Raw genomic sequence first — 16,225 nt, forward strand, 5'->3', positions numbered from 1 at the left:
GCTGTGCCAGCCTGTCTGAACTTACCAGTGATGGATTCAGTGATGATTGCAGCGACGACTATGTGAGCACAGAAGCATCGACTTTTGATTTCGATCTGCTGGCACGTGAAGTTGCTGACGTGCCCCGCATCGATATCCTCATTGCACAATGTTGTGTGCGCTTACTACAAGACCCTATGTCAACGATGACTAACTCGCAATGCAGCTGACAAAATCGAACTGTTCTTGTGTCGTAGTGGCGTCGTAGACGAAAGCGCGCGCTGCATCTATTTGCTGGGCTACGCGGGGTTGGAAAAGAGCAGTCATGTTACGCTACATACACAAAGTGGCCCAAGCATTTACCAATTTTCAAATTTGTGTTAAAAAAGAAGTAAATGGCACGGTTTTGTGATTTGGCACATATTATCAGGGTACTGAAGAGAACATATGACACCACATGGTCAGAATTTCTGTAGCCCTTACACTGAGGCATTCTTCATAATCACATTTTGGTTTTAGGACTTAAAACCCCAAAAAGGTGCTTTGAGCTTTTTAAGAATGTGAAGGCGAAAGACTACTCAGATGTTCTGTTGATCTGCTGTGGAACTTTCTGCTGATATGTTTAACTTTATGACTAGCGACAACTGTCAGTGGAGACACGTGAACAGTTGTCGTAGTCCGAAATTTTCGAACCTAATAAAGAGAAATTGCTTTGATAGGTGGAGGTAAACAGCACAGTGTACAAGCTCCGAGTTTATTGCAACCTAATTAAGAGAGTGATTTGAGAGCCTACAGACACACTCATCATAGTACAGCACTGTTTCTACACGACTCTGACAGAAGGTAAGGGCAATAATATTTGAAAGTTCTACAGATTTCAATATAACAGTTCATAAATGTCAGCAGGATGTATATGATTGTCAACAGAAAGTTCTTTGGAAGCTTAACAAAGTTTCAGTAATGTGCTGCTACAAAGTTTGACAAGATGTGGGCATTTAGTTGAACATAGACTTCAGTAGCATATCAGCAAAGCGTTCAACAAAAGGCCTCAGGGGGCTTTTGCCTTCACCTTCTTCAGAAGTGCTAAGCATTCCTCATATTTTATTTTTGAGTTTCATATCTTTGTCTGTGTATGGACCATTGATATGTGGGCCAACTGTGAACTTGCCAAGCCTTGAATGTGTGCACCTTGTTAATAATTATTGCTTAAAAATCTTCTACATTACAGGATTACATCAGATCCATACGGACATTCAGCTCCCCCCTGCCTCCTGCTTTGGACCCCCTAGTTGAGCAAGATGAAGTCATGGGGTATGAGTGCCTTCTCTCTCTTGAACCCTTTCTTCTTTCCCTCTGTTTTCTTTTCAATTGAGGAATTGGCACTCCTGATGAACTTCAGTAATATTGCCCAAGCAGCGGTTGAGCAGCTGTACCAATTGCGCCATGTTGATACAAATTTCCATTTCTGTGACGAGCTAGCCAAAACCATGAAATTTCCTTAAATTGCACCATGCTGTGCCAAAATCCCCGACTAGTCTCAAAGTTTTCTCAGTTGCGCTAATTTCGACGAAAAATGTAGGCTACGTTGGTCACCGACAGTTTGCGTCATCAATCAATCCAAGCGCGCAGATCCTAACCCTAAATTGTGGTGTCAGATACATTCTCATTAGGTCAGAGCACTCGTGAGACGCGATCAACGAGCTAAAGTAATGAATCCGCGCACCCATTTGTCCGCAGCGGATACCTATCGGCGGGACGACGGAACTTATAGACAAAAATGCGTTTCCGTAGCCACCAACGCTTCGCGGGAAATACGAACTTCCTAGTCGGCAAACGTAGCTATGGCATGTTAGCCGCTAAAGCGGGAAGTGTATACCCCATTTTTCGCGCGCGAACAGAGTCGACGTGCTGCGAACGCCTGCGTTGTGACCACGTTGGTCGCCATAGCAAAGGCACATAAAACATTTTTCTGCCTTTAAGTTGCTTTAGTTGCGTCGTCTCGGTGATAAATATCAAATACCGGATCAGCGGGTGCGTGCCTTTGTTACTTTATCTAGTAGAACACGTCTTGCAAGTGATCTGAGAAGTTGTGGCCTAAAGCTAACCCTATAGTGAGAAAAAAAAAAGAGGGACTAGGGACGTAGCGGTGTTCGAAAATTTCTTGGCCTTGCTCTAACCCGTGCAGAACGCTGCTTAAGCCACCTTCGCCCCAGTACACCAGTTCATTGCGGAAAAGCATATTGTGATTTGGAAGGGGCTTTTAGCACTAGTCACGGGACATAGCTCCTTTTGTTCAATCACTCATGTGCGCATACAACACATAACTGTGAATACCAGTATCATTGATGACTTCTAAAATTGTTACGGGCAATCATTCGGAGCAGTGCATGACATTGCTGGTGCCTTAAAAAAAAGTGTGTGCCAATTTTTTTTTCTTCTTTTGCCAACACTACTCCTCAGTTTTTCATCCCCTGTTTTTCAAGGTCACCAGTTCGGCAGGTACACATTTGAATTCACAAGGTCTGTCAAATTATTTGAAAGATGCGTCAAATGGTAGCATGGACTTCATCATTTATCATTGTTTGCTCAGTGGGGTGGTTCAAAATACTACTCGTATTGAAATAATAGTGCACTCTGCAAGATTCAGGTGATGATGAATGGTTTGTACATACTTGTTTTTTTAAATGTAAGCCTTCTCTTTTTATACGGCTTGAAGTTTGGTTCATAGTGATAAAAATTCATTTTTTTTAACATGCTCTAAATTTGCATTTTAGTGCTCCAAAAGTAAAGTTTTTATTGCTCTGAAAATTGCTCCAAGTTCTATTTTGGCTGTTCCACTCCTGCCCAAGGTTTTTCATCACAGCTATACTTCAGAAACTTGTTAATACACATTTAACAAGAATGTGTTGCAATATTTTATTAATGAAATAAATTTCAAGTCCACAGTACTCCTTGGCCAAGCCACGTAGAGGCACTGTAGTCGGGATTCAGAGCGTGGCGTCGGGCAAATGTTAGTGTGTATCGTGTCAGCCAGTCATTTGTTCACAGCTTGCCAGGTTGCATTAGGTGATTGTGGGTGTGCGCCTCTATGTGCATGTCCTGAATCGTGAAAGAAAGCAAGATTTGGAGAGTTTTAGCTCAATTTCTGCCTTGCCAACACCTACTTTTGTTTCGGTAAGGTCATCTAAAAGCAAGTACATCGTGCACCTATGGGTGCCTCTATCTCGGTTACTGTGGCAAACCTCACAATGAAGTGGCTGGAAAATCAGGCTCTCACTTCTTCCAGTTCTGAATGATTTGAAATGCGAGCGCGATACGTAGACAGGGACAGTAAAGATATGGACAAGCGCTTACTACCAACTGAAAGTTTAATTGGAAAGTTCTTTAAAAAGTATATACTGACAGATGAAGCATTTTGTAAGCATATACGATAAGACCACACCACAAACCAAACATAACAGAACTGATAAAATATATATGTATAGCAGCCCCACCTTATACCAACGCCCACTTTGCCTTATAATAACTCCTTAACGCCTATGGCATGTGCCACTTTCAAAAAACATGAGCTCCTTCTCAGACATAGCTATTGACGGTTTGGTCATGCAAGTCAAGTTATCATGTGCTAGCTTTAAGGATAATCCTTGTACACTCATCTTTGTGTTTATTAACCATGACTGTGCTGTGAGACTGAACTTCACAGCCACATCTACTGACATGTTGTGTAACATGTCAGCCCTCGTCGAAGAATTTTCCTGTGCTGTAGATGATTTTTTTTGTGTCATCGAGCGCTCTGCTTTGGAAGCATTCACAGCACATCTGAACAATCAAGCTGCCTCCATTCATTTCACTATGGAATGGGAAGCTGACCAGAGGCCACCTTCATTAGATGGTCTCGTTAAAATGCGGTGCTATCTTACAGCATGCACAGGAAAGGCACACATACTGGCAGGTACCTGAACTTCAAGTCTGTCCACCCTGACACTCATAAACAATCGTTGGTTGTCTTATTTTTAGATAGTGTGAATCAGATTTGCACAATTCTGGAAGATCCGACCGCTGATGGAAAGACATTTTAGGAGGACTTTTCAACGTGCAGTCGCCTGTCAGTGGTCATTAATGCGGTGGAACATCGTTTGTATGTTCCCTCTCAACCTGCCAGTTTCAGACAAAAGAAACGCGCACGTGTTCCTAACGGGCCTTGGATAAGCGAGACCTTATTACGTCTATTGCATAGCTACAACGTTGGAAGTCGTCCACGTGCGTGTACGCAAGTTAAAGCAAGCTCTTGCAAGTGGGCAGGACAATCTACCAAAGGAAGCCTTTCCTAATGTTGTGTAGAAAACCCCTTGTTTGTATTACGAAAGTATTTATATCAGGGAAGCTGGCAACTTCAGCAGTGCATGCGCTAACATCAGAATGAACTCAAAAAGAAGAAAGTGGCGTCTAATGCTCTGGCCAAGTGTGGAGCTATGATTGATCACCTCATTGACTGGATAAACACAAGTATCATCTGTAAAGAAAAAGCAAATCACGCCCGTGTCTCGAATCACTCGGCAAACAATCTACAAGGCAGACACTGAATCTCAAGGATGGATACCTTCCCTCGTCCTATGTGCGTTGCTTGCATCATATGCGGAAAACTATATTGGAGACCTTACTATTTTATTGGCCTTATGTGATGGACTTTCATATGAAAGCCAAAACAATGTTTTCATTCAGGCTTTTATTTAGCCGGTGTACTTCCTTTTCTTCATAGTGGGAAGAAACATGTGCAGAGTAGCTCACAGAGCACCCAGAGCTCATTGGTAAAATTTACTGGGAACCTAGCACACTGGGCCGAATCCAAGTACACTGGGCCAACTGGGCCAAATCCACGAAGCACAATTCATATTGTCACGTGCTACAAAAGGTCTTCAATTAGGAAGAACTTTTCGGTGCAGGGAGACGCACCAAAAACAGGCAAGATGGCTGCCTCAATAATCAACAACTAGCCAGAGCACGCGCTGCCCCAGAACATCCGTCTCCGTTCTCGCAAGCAGCTATGGCTTGCGCTCGCCGTAACTAGTGGCCAAGTGGCAATTTTCCCCTCCTCTGAAAAAAAAAAAAGAAAGGCATCGCTATGATGCTCGGAAAGTACAAAGGCAAAGTCGGGGCGAACCAACAGAAAATCATCATCATCATCATCATCATCATCATCATCATCATCATCATCATCATCATCATCATCATCATCATCATCATCATCATCATCATCATCATCATCAGCCTGACTACATCCACTGCAGGACAAAGGCCTCTCCCATGTTCCGCCAGTTAACCCGGTCCTGTGCTTGCTGCTGCCAATTTATACCCGTAAACTTCTTAATCTCATCTGCCCACCTAACCCTCTGTCTCCCCCTAACTCGCTTGCCTTCTCTGGGAATTCAGTTAGTTACCCTTAATGACTAGCGGTTATCCTGTCTACGCGCTACATGCCCGGCCCATGTCCATTTTCTCTTCTTGATTTCAACTATGATATCCTTCACCGCCGTTTGTTCCCTAATCTACTCTGCTCTCATCTTGTTTCTTTAGGCTACACCTATCATTTTCCTTTCCATGGCTCATTGCGTCATCCTCATTTTAAGCTGGACCCTCTTTGTAAGTCTCCAGGTTTCTGCTCCGTAGCTAAGTGCCGGCAAGATACAGCTGTTATATACCTTCCTCTTGAGGGATAGTGGCAATCTACCTGTCATAATTTGAGAGTGCTTGCCAAATGTGAGTGAGTGTTGGCTCTACGTGTAGTGCACATTTTGTTGTCTAATTAGTAAGAAGTTACAGGCGATGGAGCGTGTACTTACAGCAATTTTACTCATTTTGAGGGTCTCAACTTGCTGCGGACATGATTTTTAGCTGGCATCTATCAAGTGTATGCAGTTTGTTTTGAGATGAAACTCAAGGGTCGAAGTCGGAGGCACGCTTCAGAGTAGTGCACGCCGCTTCGTCCAGACCGGTGATTTCTTCCAGCTGTCTTTGACTGCGCATCTGACCAGCATGATGTGCGACTACACCAACAAATATGCGTGGATGTGTATTTCAGAGAGGCAAACATACGCGGAAAGAGACGATTCGTGGAGGAACTTCAGTCATGATCAAGTGATGAGGTGCATTGTAATCCTCATCTACGTGGGAAATGTTGAATCCCCTAGCCTTCATCTCTTCTGGAATACCTCAGAGTTATTTTCGGGCCTCATTCCTTCGAAAATTATGCCCAGAAGCCATTTATTTTCGTTCCTTGCTTTTCGAAGTGTCATGAACTCTGAGCTGACAGATCCTGTCCGGAATGAAAAGCTGCACAGTGTAACCCATATACTGCTGCACCATCACTTTCTTTTTTTGTGGAGAGAACAGCTTTTGGCAATAACTTTTGAAACTTGTGCGACCTTTTTGCTACATAAGCTTCAAATTGTATATTTTGAATTATTTTTAACGTCAATATTTTTTTTATCCTCGTTTTTAAAGTGCTAATTGTATAATCATTGTATAAACTCTTCATTATAAACATTTTTTTCTTAGTGTGTACTGAATATATATGCAAAGTTTGTGTTATTGGACAGAACTTTTTTTTTTTTAGCTACAGTTTGGTACCAAGCAACGTAAATAATGCATTAGTATCTAGCCGCAAAAAAAAGTTTTTTATGCCTAGTCAAACGGCTCCTTTTCCTGCAGTAGCGATCAAGCAGTTTTTTTTTTTTGCATAAAGCCTATGGGAAACCACACAAACACTACTGTGTCCATCTTTTAATTGAACAAAGGCGTGCGCAGAGACTCGGACTCTACAACGTGAAATTGCACAGACCAAGAGCGCCTACTCGCAACTGAAGTGTCTGTGTGCGCGCCCTTATTCAGTTAGAAGATGAGCCAATACCAACTAGCCAAATTATCCATGCTACTACTGTGCTGTTTGTCTTAAGCAAGAATTCGTCTTGACAGACTTCGCCTTAATGGGAGTTTACTGTAGATTTGTGGAGTATAGTTTAAACCAGCACTATTGAAAAGAGAGGAAACAGCAAAAAAAATCTCTCTTGTGGGATTCAAGGGATGCAGAAGAAAAGACAAGGGATTATCTAAGAACACATTTTATTGCCAAAATTCAATAAGTTTACTCTGTTGAGACTTTTCCTGCAATAATTTCCTAGCTTTTGAATTGCATTATAAAAAGTATTTCATTGCTATGTCATCATCATGCTCACCGAAAAATGAGTGCACTGTCTTCAGGGCATTCAACACACCCTGCGGGCAGGGGTGGAACAGCTGCACCATTTGACTCATTGTGAGCCACACTTGTTTACCTGTGCCATCCTGCGCCGAACCACCATTATTGCTCCAGACTTGTTTATCAGTGCTCTACTGCGCTGCAGCACATGAATTTAGCTGCAAGGTGTTACAGTCATTAAGCCTTGGACTGAAACATTGTTTTTTTTTTTAAACTGTTTTATACCCCTGTAACACAAGCACTTAAAAGTCTTTTGAGCGAGAAGACATCTTCCGAAAAAAGGTTTTGTTTGCATGCATGACAGAAAGTGATGTCTTCTTCAGACACAGTATTTCTGGAAGTTACATTTGTGGATATCTTTCACAGCAGTGAAAGAGTACCCTCAAAACCATTAGGCGCCAGCAATCGGGAATCACTGGAGAAAAAATTGGCAAATGGTAATTAGTCATCTTGACTGAACATACAAATAAACTTCATATCTTGTGTAAGGCATAATACCGTAATTACCCGAATCTAACGCGCACCTTTTTTCCTGTAAGCGAGTTCATAAATTGCATGCGCGTTAGAATCGAGTACGAAAAAAAAATGAATACGGTCATTCTATTGCCATCGACATTTCCAAAATGGCCACCTCCTACGTGCGTCGGCACGAAGGAAGGAAAGGTAGGAGAGGCCCTGATGTCACTCCTGAAGCCACGATGAAGCTGGAAGTCGGCCATATTGACTGGGCAAATTCTCCTGTCTTCTTTACATATGAATGCGAAGCAGAAGGCGCGTGGCCTGCGCGCCGTGTGCGCCGGTGCTATGCGAAACCACTGGAAGGAATTTCAACACTCTGTCCTGCCGCGTTACGGTTGACGAAATCTCTGCGTATCGGTGTTGTACTCTTGCACTGTCGGCGTTTACGATAAACACGGCAAGTTGCACATTAAGCTTTTTTTATTTGATGTGTTCTTTGTGGAAATAAAGATGATATTTCGGACATTGCCGCGTGACGAACCAGGCACCGAAATTTGTACAGCTTCTTTCAGATCACTTTTTCTCCCTTCTGTGCTTCTTTTTAGGTTTTATGAAGTTTTCGGTCAGGCTGTGGGCTAGACACATAGATAAAAAAAAGAAAAAAAAAATGTCTTCCCTGCAATAAACCCGGAGGTTCGTAATTATGCCAGTAATGTCGGCGTCAGTAGAGCTTGCATGCGTGGCAGCCCGTTGAGTTTGCGCCGGCCTCTTTTTTTCGCCCCTCTTTTGTCCGACGCGCACTGGTTCCTACATTTACCCCAAAGGCCATGATTTTATTAGGACGAAAGCAGCGAAGACCACCCGAAAGTGCATGGGAAGACATCTCCAGTGTGATTCACGCGCACTAGTAGCTATGGAGAACGGAGACCAGGATAACGTTTTGGCGAAAGGTGAGAAAGTTAGCCGAAGGAATGCGTGAGAAAAGGTCTGCGGGGAGCTTAACGCGTCGACACAGCCGCCAAGGACGGCAAAGAAAGCCAGCCAAATGCGAGGGAAGATGTCTCCAGGATAAGTTCCGGGAGAGATTTTTTTTATTGCGGTGAAATATTTCTGTGCGTCATTGAATTGTACATGTACTGCTCCTTGTGTACTTCACAATTTTACCCCATACTTGCTATTTTCGTAAGTGTCATTAAAATGTGTTTTACTCGTTTTATTTGAGTTCTCAAATCACTTGGTCAACATCGTTCGAACGGCTTAGTCAGCTTCTGAATGCACAGTCACGCGCATCTAGTGAGGTGCACCTGGTTACCTTGTGAACCTTGTGCAGGTGCGTGTAGACACTTTAACGAGTTTTGCTACAGTACAGACAATATTGCGGAGAGCGAGACAATATTGCGAAGAGCGAGCATCTTAAGCGAAGCAGAACAGGAACTTTAATGCGCAGAAGCATGTGGTAACTGTACAGGAACATGAAAAGCAAGATTAGATTACAGTCTTAATAAGGGCCTGTGCACCGCAAATGCATCGTCCGTTGTCATAAGAAGCAACACCGCATAACTGTCACTAACCTGCAAGGCATTCATTGAACGAATTCTTGAGTACAGTCGTTATCTTTTATGATGGCTTTTCAGCACAGTTTTGATGGACGCTGCAAATTCCGAGTACGTATACGCACGCTCGTCCCTTGGTTTCTAGTTCAGACACCTGGTTACAACCACCACCGGAGGAAAATCGCGTAGCTAACAATGCGGCACAAAGAATGGTTGCTGTCGAACACCTGCAGTACGCCACGGTTAGGTGCGAGGCCCATGAAAATGTGCACACTGCCGCTGGACCGCCTGAACGGTGCCGCACCGCACTACATCAATAATAACAAAACGCCGCCATTGTGCCCAGTGAATATGGCCGCTGTGACGTAATTTCCGCCACATTTTTTACGCCCTGCGCCGGCTGGGCATGCCCTCTCCTACCTTTCCTTTCTCCGTGTGCGTCAGCATGGCGCGTCGACCATTTCTGCCTATGTGTTTTCCATGTGCGGCACTTCGTACGTGCGCTGAGTAGTTCGTCATCTTGTAGTGCATTAGCATCGACGGCATGGAAGGGCCGACTTCTCAAACTCGACGAGTGCACCACGATGCCACTTTTAATAGAAAAGTCATCGCGTGTGCCGAAACGGACGGAAATCGGGTCGCATCGCGGTCGTTCGGAGTTCCCAAAACGTGCGTGCGGGACTGGCGGAAACAAAAGCAGAAGATTGTCGACAGCAAAGATTCACGCAAAGGCTTCATTGGACCACAGCAGGGTTGGTTTCTGAAAATTGAAGAGCTGCTCGGCGAGTATGTGATTGAGCAGTGAGCGGCACAGCGGCCCGTGACGACAGAACTGCTCCAAGTGCAGGCCATGCAGTTAGCCTTAGAAAAAGGGCTAATGCGGAAACAGTTTAAAGCGAGCAGGTGATGGCTAACTAACTTTATAAAGAGGAAAGGCTTTTCCCTCCAAAGGCGAACAGGCATATGCGAAAAGTTTTGCGAAAGAGTACCATGAAAAGCTTTATAGTTTTCAGAGGTTCGTCCTTAACTTTCGGCACAACAACGGCTACCTGCTTGGGCAAATCGGAAATGCCGATGAGACGCCTCATTACTTCCACATGCCTGGCACCACAACCGTCGAGAAGAAGGGGGCGATGCAAGTTCGTGTGCTGACATCGGGCCAGGGTAAAACTAGAGTGATGGCAATGCTTCGTTGCACGTCAGATAGGCATAAGCTTCCCCGTACCTCATATTAAACGGAAGACGTTCCCGAAAGGAGTCGTTTTCCAAAGTGGTGTGATCGTGCGGGCCGAGAAAAATGGGTGCGCGTTGCAATCGATGTCTTACTTTTTTTTTTCATCATGGAAACCGGGTGCGCGTTAGAATCGAGGGTGCGGTAGAATCGAGTAAATACGGTAATTAAAGCTTATTTCTCAAAGTAGTATCGTAAGCAGGTCAATAGGCTCAAGTATACATAGCAATTCTTAGCGCATCGCACACACAGTCTCAAGAAGCGTGGCATTGTTAAATATGTGGGCAACGCAGGTTACCGAACACAAAAAAATAGCTACAGTGATCGGAAAGGGACATTGGATTTTATATATTGTAATTTGTAGTTATGTTTTCTGGTCCTGTTTTGTAGTGATGCGTAGTTTTGTTTTCTGGTCCTGTTTTGAAAGTTAGCTCCACACTTTCGGTTCTATGTTCAGAAGAAAACTCGTCAATGCCGTGTGTCTGCAAGGCAGCGCCTCTTCATTGAAAGGCTCAACTCTGTAAAAGACCCCTTACGTAATTTTCGAGTTCTTGTTATATGGGTAATACTTTTGGTTTCCTCAAGGCTGGGTTTGCTCGAGGAGCAGCTGTGGACTTCTATTCTGAAGGCGTGATTCCATGCACTAACTTGGCAAGCACCAGTGCGAATAGCTAATAGACCTTTCCCCATACAGCATCTTAAACGGGCACTGACATCAAGTTTCAAAATCGAGATGTGCCCTTCATTCGATTGCTTGGTGTGCATAGGTCCTCTTCTGAAGAAGATTTCTGCAGAGTTTTTTTTTTCAAGCGGATGATGGCTTTTTCGGCTGCAGTTGCTATTTCAAGTCTGTCTTCACCATCCTCGTGAGCACCGAAGAAGTGGTGCAGCAGGTCTGCTGCATCGAACCCTTGGGCAGATGTTGATACGTCGGGCTTGTTTACGTTAGGCCTCGGGCTGTCATCGACACACTCGTTACTGTCATTAAGCCCTCCTTTCACTGCATGCACAATTTCCGCCTCGGTCCACTCTTTAGTGGACACCGCGTCAGCACTGACCTATGTGCAAGAGGGGCCATAGTCGGGCACAACACCAGCGTCAAGAAGAGTGTCCCACGACGCGAGGGCTTGGTCGCCTGCGGCACCCTCATTGACAACAGCAACAAGACCGTTGTAACCACCACTGCTGACTCCAAATGAAGCATGCTGGAAGCAGTTGGTGATCGTGCCTGCAGTTACAGCCATCCAAGCAGCCTGTAGCATCTCGATTGCTATGTACAGGTCGATCGTGGTTTCGTGCTTCATGCTCATATTGAGAAGAATACAGTTGATTACTTGCTTGCGGTAGCCCGACTTCAAGTTCATGATCACCCCTTGGTCAAGGAGTTGCACAACCGCTGTACTGTTTGGCGGCAAAAAGCACAGCTCGATGTTTTTGAACACAACGGAAGTGTGGTGGGCCAAGCAGCTGTCCAGGACGAGGCATATCTTGCTGTCCTGCTTACCCAGCCGCTCGTCTTACTCACGCAGCCATTGCGCGAAAATGTCTCGTCATTCAAGCCTTGTGGTTGGACACATAACTCACTTGTAGTTTTTGTTTGCTTTTAAAGCATTGTGGTGATGCACTTTTGCCATCCACAAGGACCGGCACCTTTTCCCACCCATTTGTGTTAGCACAAAGCAACACAGTCACATGGACCTTGCTTTGCTTACCGCACTGGCAGCGGTCACCTTTGAAGGCCAAAGTTTATTTGCGGCAGCATTTGATAGAAAAAATCAGTTTCATCCGCGTTTAAGAAATCTCTGGCGCTGTATTTTTCAAGGAGCTGTCTGTTTTTTTTCCACCCACGCCACTGCAGCCTCATGGTCGACAGACTGCGCTTCCCCGATGACAGCCCTGCCGACGATGTCGTGGTGCTCCTCGAAGCACTGTAGCCAGTCGACGCTTGCTAGAAAATCGTCTTGCCCCAGGATGCTCGCAAAGTCTCTCGCTTTCCGCTGCAAAAGTGCCCCACTCACTGGTGGAGTGCGACGTGCTTGCACTTCCAAAAGCCATTTGAAGAGTGCCTTCTCTGCAGCTTCGAAGGCGGGGGCTCGCAGCTTCCTATCTCCTTTGGCGCGATGTGTGACAGCACCAGTGACAGCTTCGCTGCTGTTCAAAATCGTCACAGCGTGCTGAATGCTACACTCAAATCCTCGGCCACTTTTTTCTTCTTGACGCTGGACTAGACGGTTTTCAACATCACCGCTTTTTGCTCAATTGTGAATGTTTTGCGCTTTCGTTTGCCATTGTTGTCGTCTGTCTCTTGTGTAGTGAGAGACACGCACACGGAGCGAATGACGAGCAGCAACTGAAGTTGAGCCAAGTTTAACCAGCGCACAGCAAAATAGCGGGCAGGTGCAAGGATTCTACTCATTGTATGGGAGAAAGGAGCAAGGAGATGCGGGCATGCAGGGGAGGCGGGAAGGTCACGTGACGCGCATGTTTGCCAGTCATTGCCAGCACGCAGCAGAAGAGTGGGCGGGTCCACGAGCTCTACAGGAGAGGGGAGACTGCGTGAAGCGCATGCTTGCATATGTTGCCGGTCCCACCATGCAGAAGAGCGGGCGGATGCAAATGCTCCGGAGAAAAGGGGATGCTTGGAGATGCGCACCATTTGGCGTGTTGGCACGCAGCTCCCGTAAAGCACGAGGCGCGAGTTTTGAATTACCGCATCTGTGTTGGGACGTAAACCGCCGGGCGCTTGAAGTCATTGACTTGACGAATATAAAATGATCAGTAAATGCCCGTCGTAGATTAAAATGGTTTAGTATATTCATTGTGAGAAAATTTTAGCTTTGTTAAAACGAGAATTTGAAAACATAGGAATCTATGGGAATTTCAAAGGGAATTATGATTGCTTCATTATATTCATTATTTTGTTATATCCTGCTTCGTTATAACCAGGTTCTACTGTATAGCTAATTTAGATGCACGAGCGAGCATGGCCGAAGCATGCGTTCTCAGGCACCTCCTCATTGTTGCTTGGAATGGAATTCATTTTGGAATCGCTGTTCTGCAAAGAGTTGATTTGGGACGTCACGAATAGCGGCGATATCAAGTTCCAGACTGTCGTATTTGGCCCTAGTTGACATTTTGTAAGGCGACGACAGCAATGCAGGGGACAAGGCATGACTGAATGTGTGTGCCTAGCAGACAAAATGCTTGCGGAGCAGCATGGCCTGACGCAACTCTTTTTTGTGGAGAAGTGGTCAGCTTTGGCGCGGTCTGGAGGTGACCGCAAGGTAGCGCCACTGGTAGCACTCCCAGCGCTAAAAATGGCAGGATTGCTGGTTGTTTTGAATTGTGTTAGAAACCAGTGATATCAATCAATAAAAGTGATAATTATTTGTCCCTCAGTTGCATTATAAGTCGTGAATTGCTACTATGGTTTGATAGCTACTCATTGACGCAAAAATTTTGACATGAGTAAACTTTCTCTGTGCTCCTTTAATGTGAAGAGACTGTGGAAAGAGTATCTGTCCCTGGAGCTGCTGGCTTCTCTTATACCAGTGTTTTGTTAAGGTATGCGATATCGGATTCAAAAAAGTTAGATGCCAGCCTTACTTTGTATAACAGTATGATTTGTTGCTGTCACATTCTTTGTTTTGCCATTTCCAGGAAACTGGGAATGTTTTTATAACTTAATGGCAGTGTTCAAAGAAAAAAAGAGTGCTCAAAAGAAGCAGGTGTAGTGTCCAGTTCTCGAAACAACCTAGAAAAGACGGGTGCCGAGTACTGCTCGTTGAGTGCACACGCATACACTCAGACCTCATTATAACAAATTTGCATCTTACAAGAAAAGTTTATTATACCAAAAAGTTGTTATAAAAATTATTTCCGACACTATAGCTATTGCTAGGCTATCTTTTATTTACTTCGTTATAACCGACATTTCATTACAATTTGTGCTTGTTATATTGAGGTTTGAGCGTATTTTAGTTCATTTTGCCAAAGTCCAACAAATTTTGGATCTGATCTCGCGTAACACTACAAAATGCTGCTGTGAGAGAGTACAACTACTCCAGAGTGAGTAACACTTTTAGTTTTAGCAAAGTCTCTGTTATGAAAGCACAGCACGTAGAATTGTATGTGCTGCCCACTGATGGCTGCTTGCGATGAGTAAAGGAGAGGCACGAGGCGGGTGCCAAACGTGAAAGAGCAGTGGCGTTGCACAAGAAGAAAAAGTCATCCGAGGGCACTTGCACCAGCAACGTCGATGCAGAGGATTGGCAAGATAGGGGCACGTGGCATGCGACCTGAGTGGTGATGGTTAACTATGAAAGAGGAACAAGGGACTGTTCTGTGGGGCTCCGGACGAAGAAGATTGAGGAAGGAGCAAGCGTGCACCCTCGAAGAAGGTGGCTGGTACTTGGTTCCGGAAGCGGCGGCACGCAAGGCCAGGGTAGTGGCCGTCGACTTTGGAAGGCTTCTAGCGAGGCTGCCCGGACTTGCCGCTCCTTGGCACTGTAGTTCCGGGATCGCCAGCAGCCCTTCTCTTTTCGGCAGGACGGCTGCAGACTACAGTACAGGCAAAAAGGAGTCCGTCCTGTGGAGTCCCGAAGCAAGGAACCTAGGCCTGGTTAGGCCTAACCTCGGCTGAGCGGGGACGGCGAAAACTACTGAGGACAAACGTGACGAGGAATAGCGACAGGCTGGAGGAAGGTAACTGAAGATGAGCTTGGGCGCCTGCTGAGGACATCGACGGCGGTCTTGTCGAGAGATTGACGCGACAGGAACATCGAGTCAGCATGACAAACGACGATCGAACTGTAAGAACATTATAGTACCGCAAAGCCTATAGTGGCCAGACTGAGTTGAAGAGACGTATCTAAGCCTAGCTAAGACACTCTGTTTGGCTAGTTTCAGTGCTGGGTGTGATCTAAGATTTGTTAATGTAAATAGGGGTTTGTTTCTCTTGTTCAGTGTCATTAACATTTTTATTTTATTTATTTTTTATAAAGTTTGTTGGTCATCGTATCACGGTTTCCTGTGCCCATCCCACTCTCTCCCGATCTGATCCAGTATCGCAAGCACTCCCGAGATGATCGTGACAAATAAGTGGCGAGTCTGTGCCAGGATGTTTGCATCAGGCCCAGTCACTTATCGTGAGGGATGGCAAAGATGGATTGGGAGAAGTTGGCGGCCGTGGCCAAAGACTTGGGCATGAACAAGGAGGAGACGATAGAGTTTTTTTTACTAACCTTCAGCAACAACAGGAAAGGGAAGACAAACGAGCACGTGAATAGCATGAACGAACGCTCGTGGAGAAGAAAATAGAAAAAGAAATTTAAGAGTTGAAGTTTGGTTTGACACAAGCGAATGAGGCATCGCGAGACGATGCAAGTGTGGCGGGTGCATCATATATTGAGGGCGTTGGCCAATTCACCCTCTCCCAGAAGAAAGCCTGCCTGCCCTCGCAAGTTGATGGTTTTCTTAGTTTTCCATATCTGAATAAATGTTGTCACTTGGTGGCATATTAAAAGTGCTTTTCCATGCAACTTAAAGAAACTATGATTGAAGGTTGTCTAGAAAAAAAAAAACGTCTAGCGAAATTAGCCTTGCGTGATGAAATCTAGTTATTTAAATCCTCCATCTTCCCCTGAACATGTGTAAATTGGTATTCTAACAGTCAGTGAGTTCCTTCCTTGAAAACCTTTGAATTTTAGTTGTGTATACAAGCATTAACCCTGAAAAGGCACTTTTGCC

General features: G+C 45.0%; 1 protein-coding gene across 2 annotated transcripts in view; it reads left to right on the forward strand.

Annotated features, from left to right (window-relative positions):
- Nucleotides 1–16,225, forward strand: part of elgi (E3 ubiquitin-protein ligase NRDP1 elgi) — a 51,935-nt gene that overhangs the window by 32,818 nt on the left and 2,892 nt on the right. For both annotated transcript variants that reach the window (XM_037426833.2, XM_075876268.1), the window contains exon 5: nucleotides 1,208–1,290. In XM_037426833.2, the coding sequence (XP_037282730.1) occupies nucleotides 1,208–1,290 (83 nt within the window). The remainder of the gene's footprint in view (nucleotides 1–1,207; nucleotides 1,291–16,225) is intronic.

The sequence above is a fragment of the Rhipicephalus microplus genome, chromosome X, assembly GCF_043290135.1.
Source record: "Rhipicephalus microplus isolate Deutch F79 chromosome X, USDA_Rmic, whole genome shotgun sequence".
Classification (NCBI taxonomy): domain Eukaryota; kingdom Metazoa; phylum Arthropoda; class Arachnida; order Ixodida; family Ixodidae; genus Rhipicephalus; species Rhipicephalus microplus.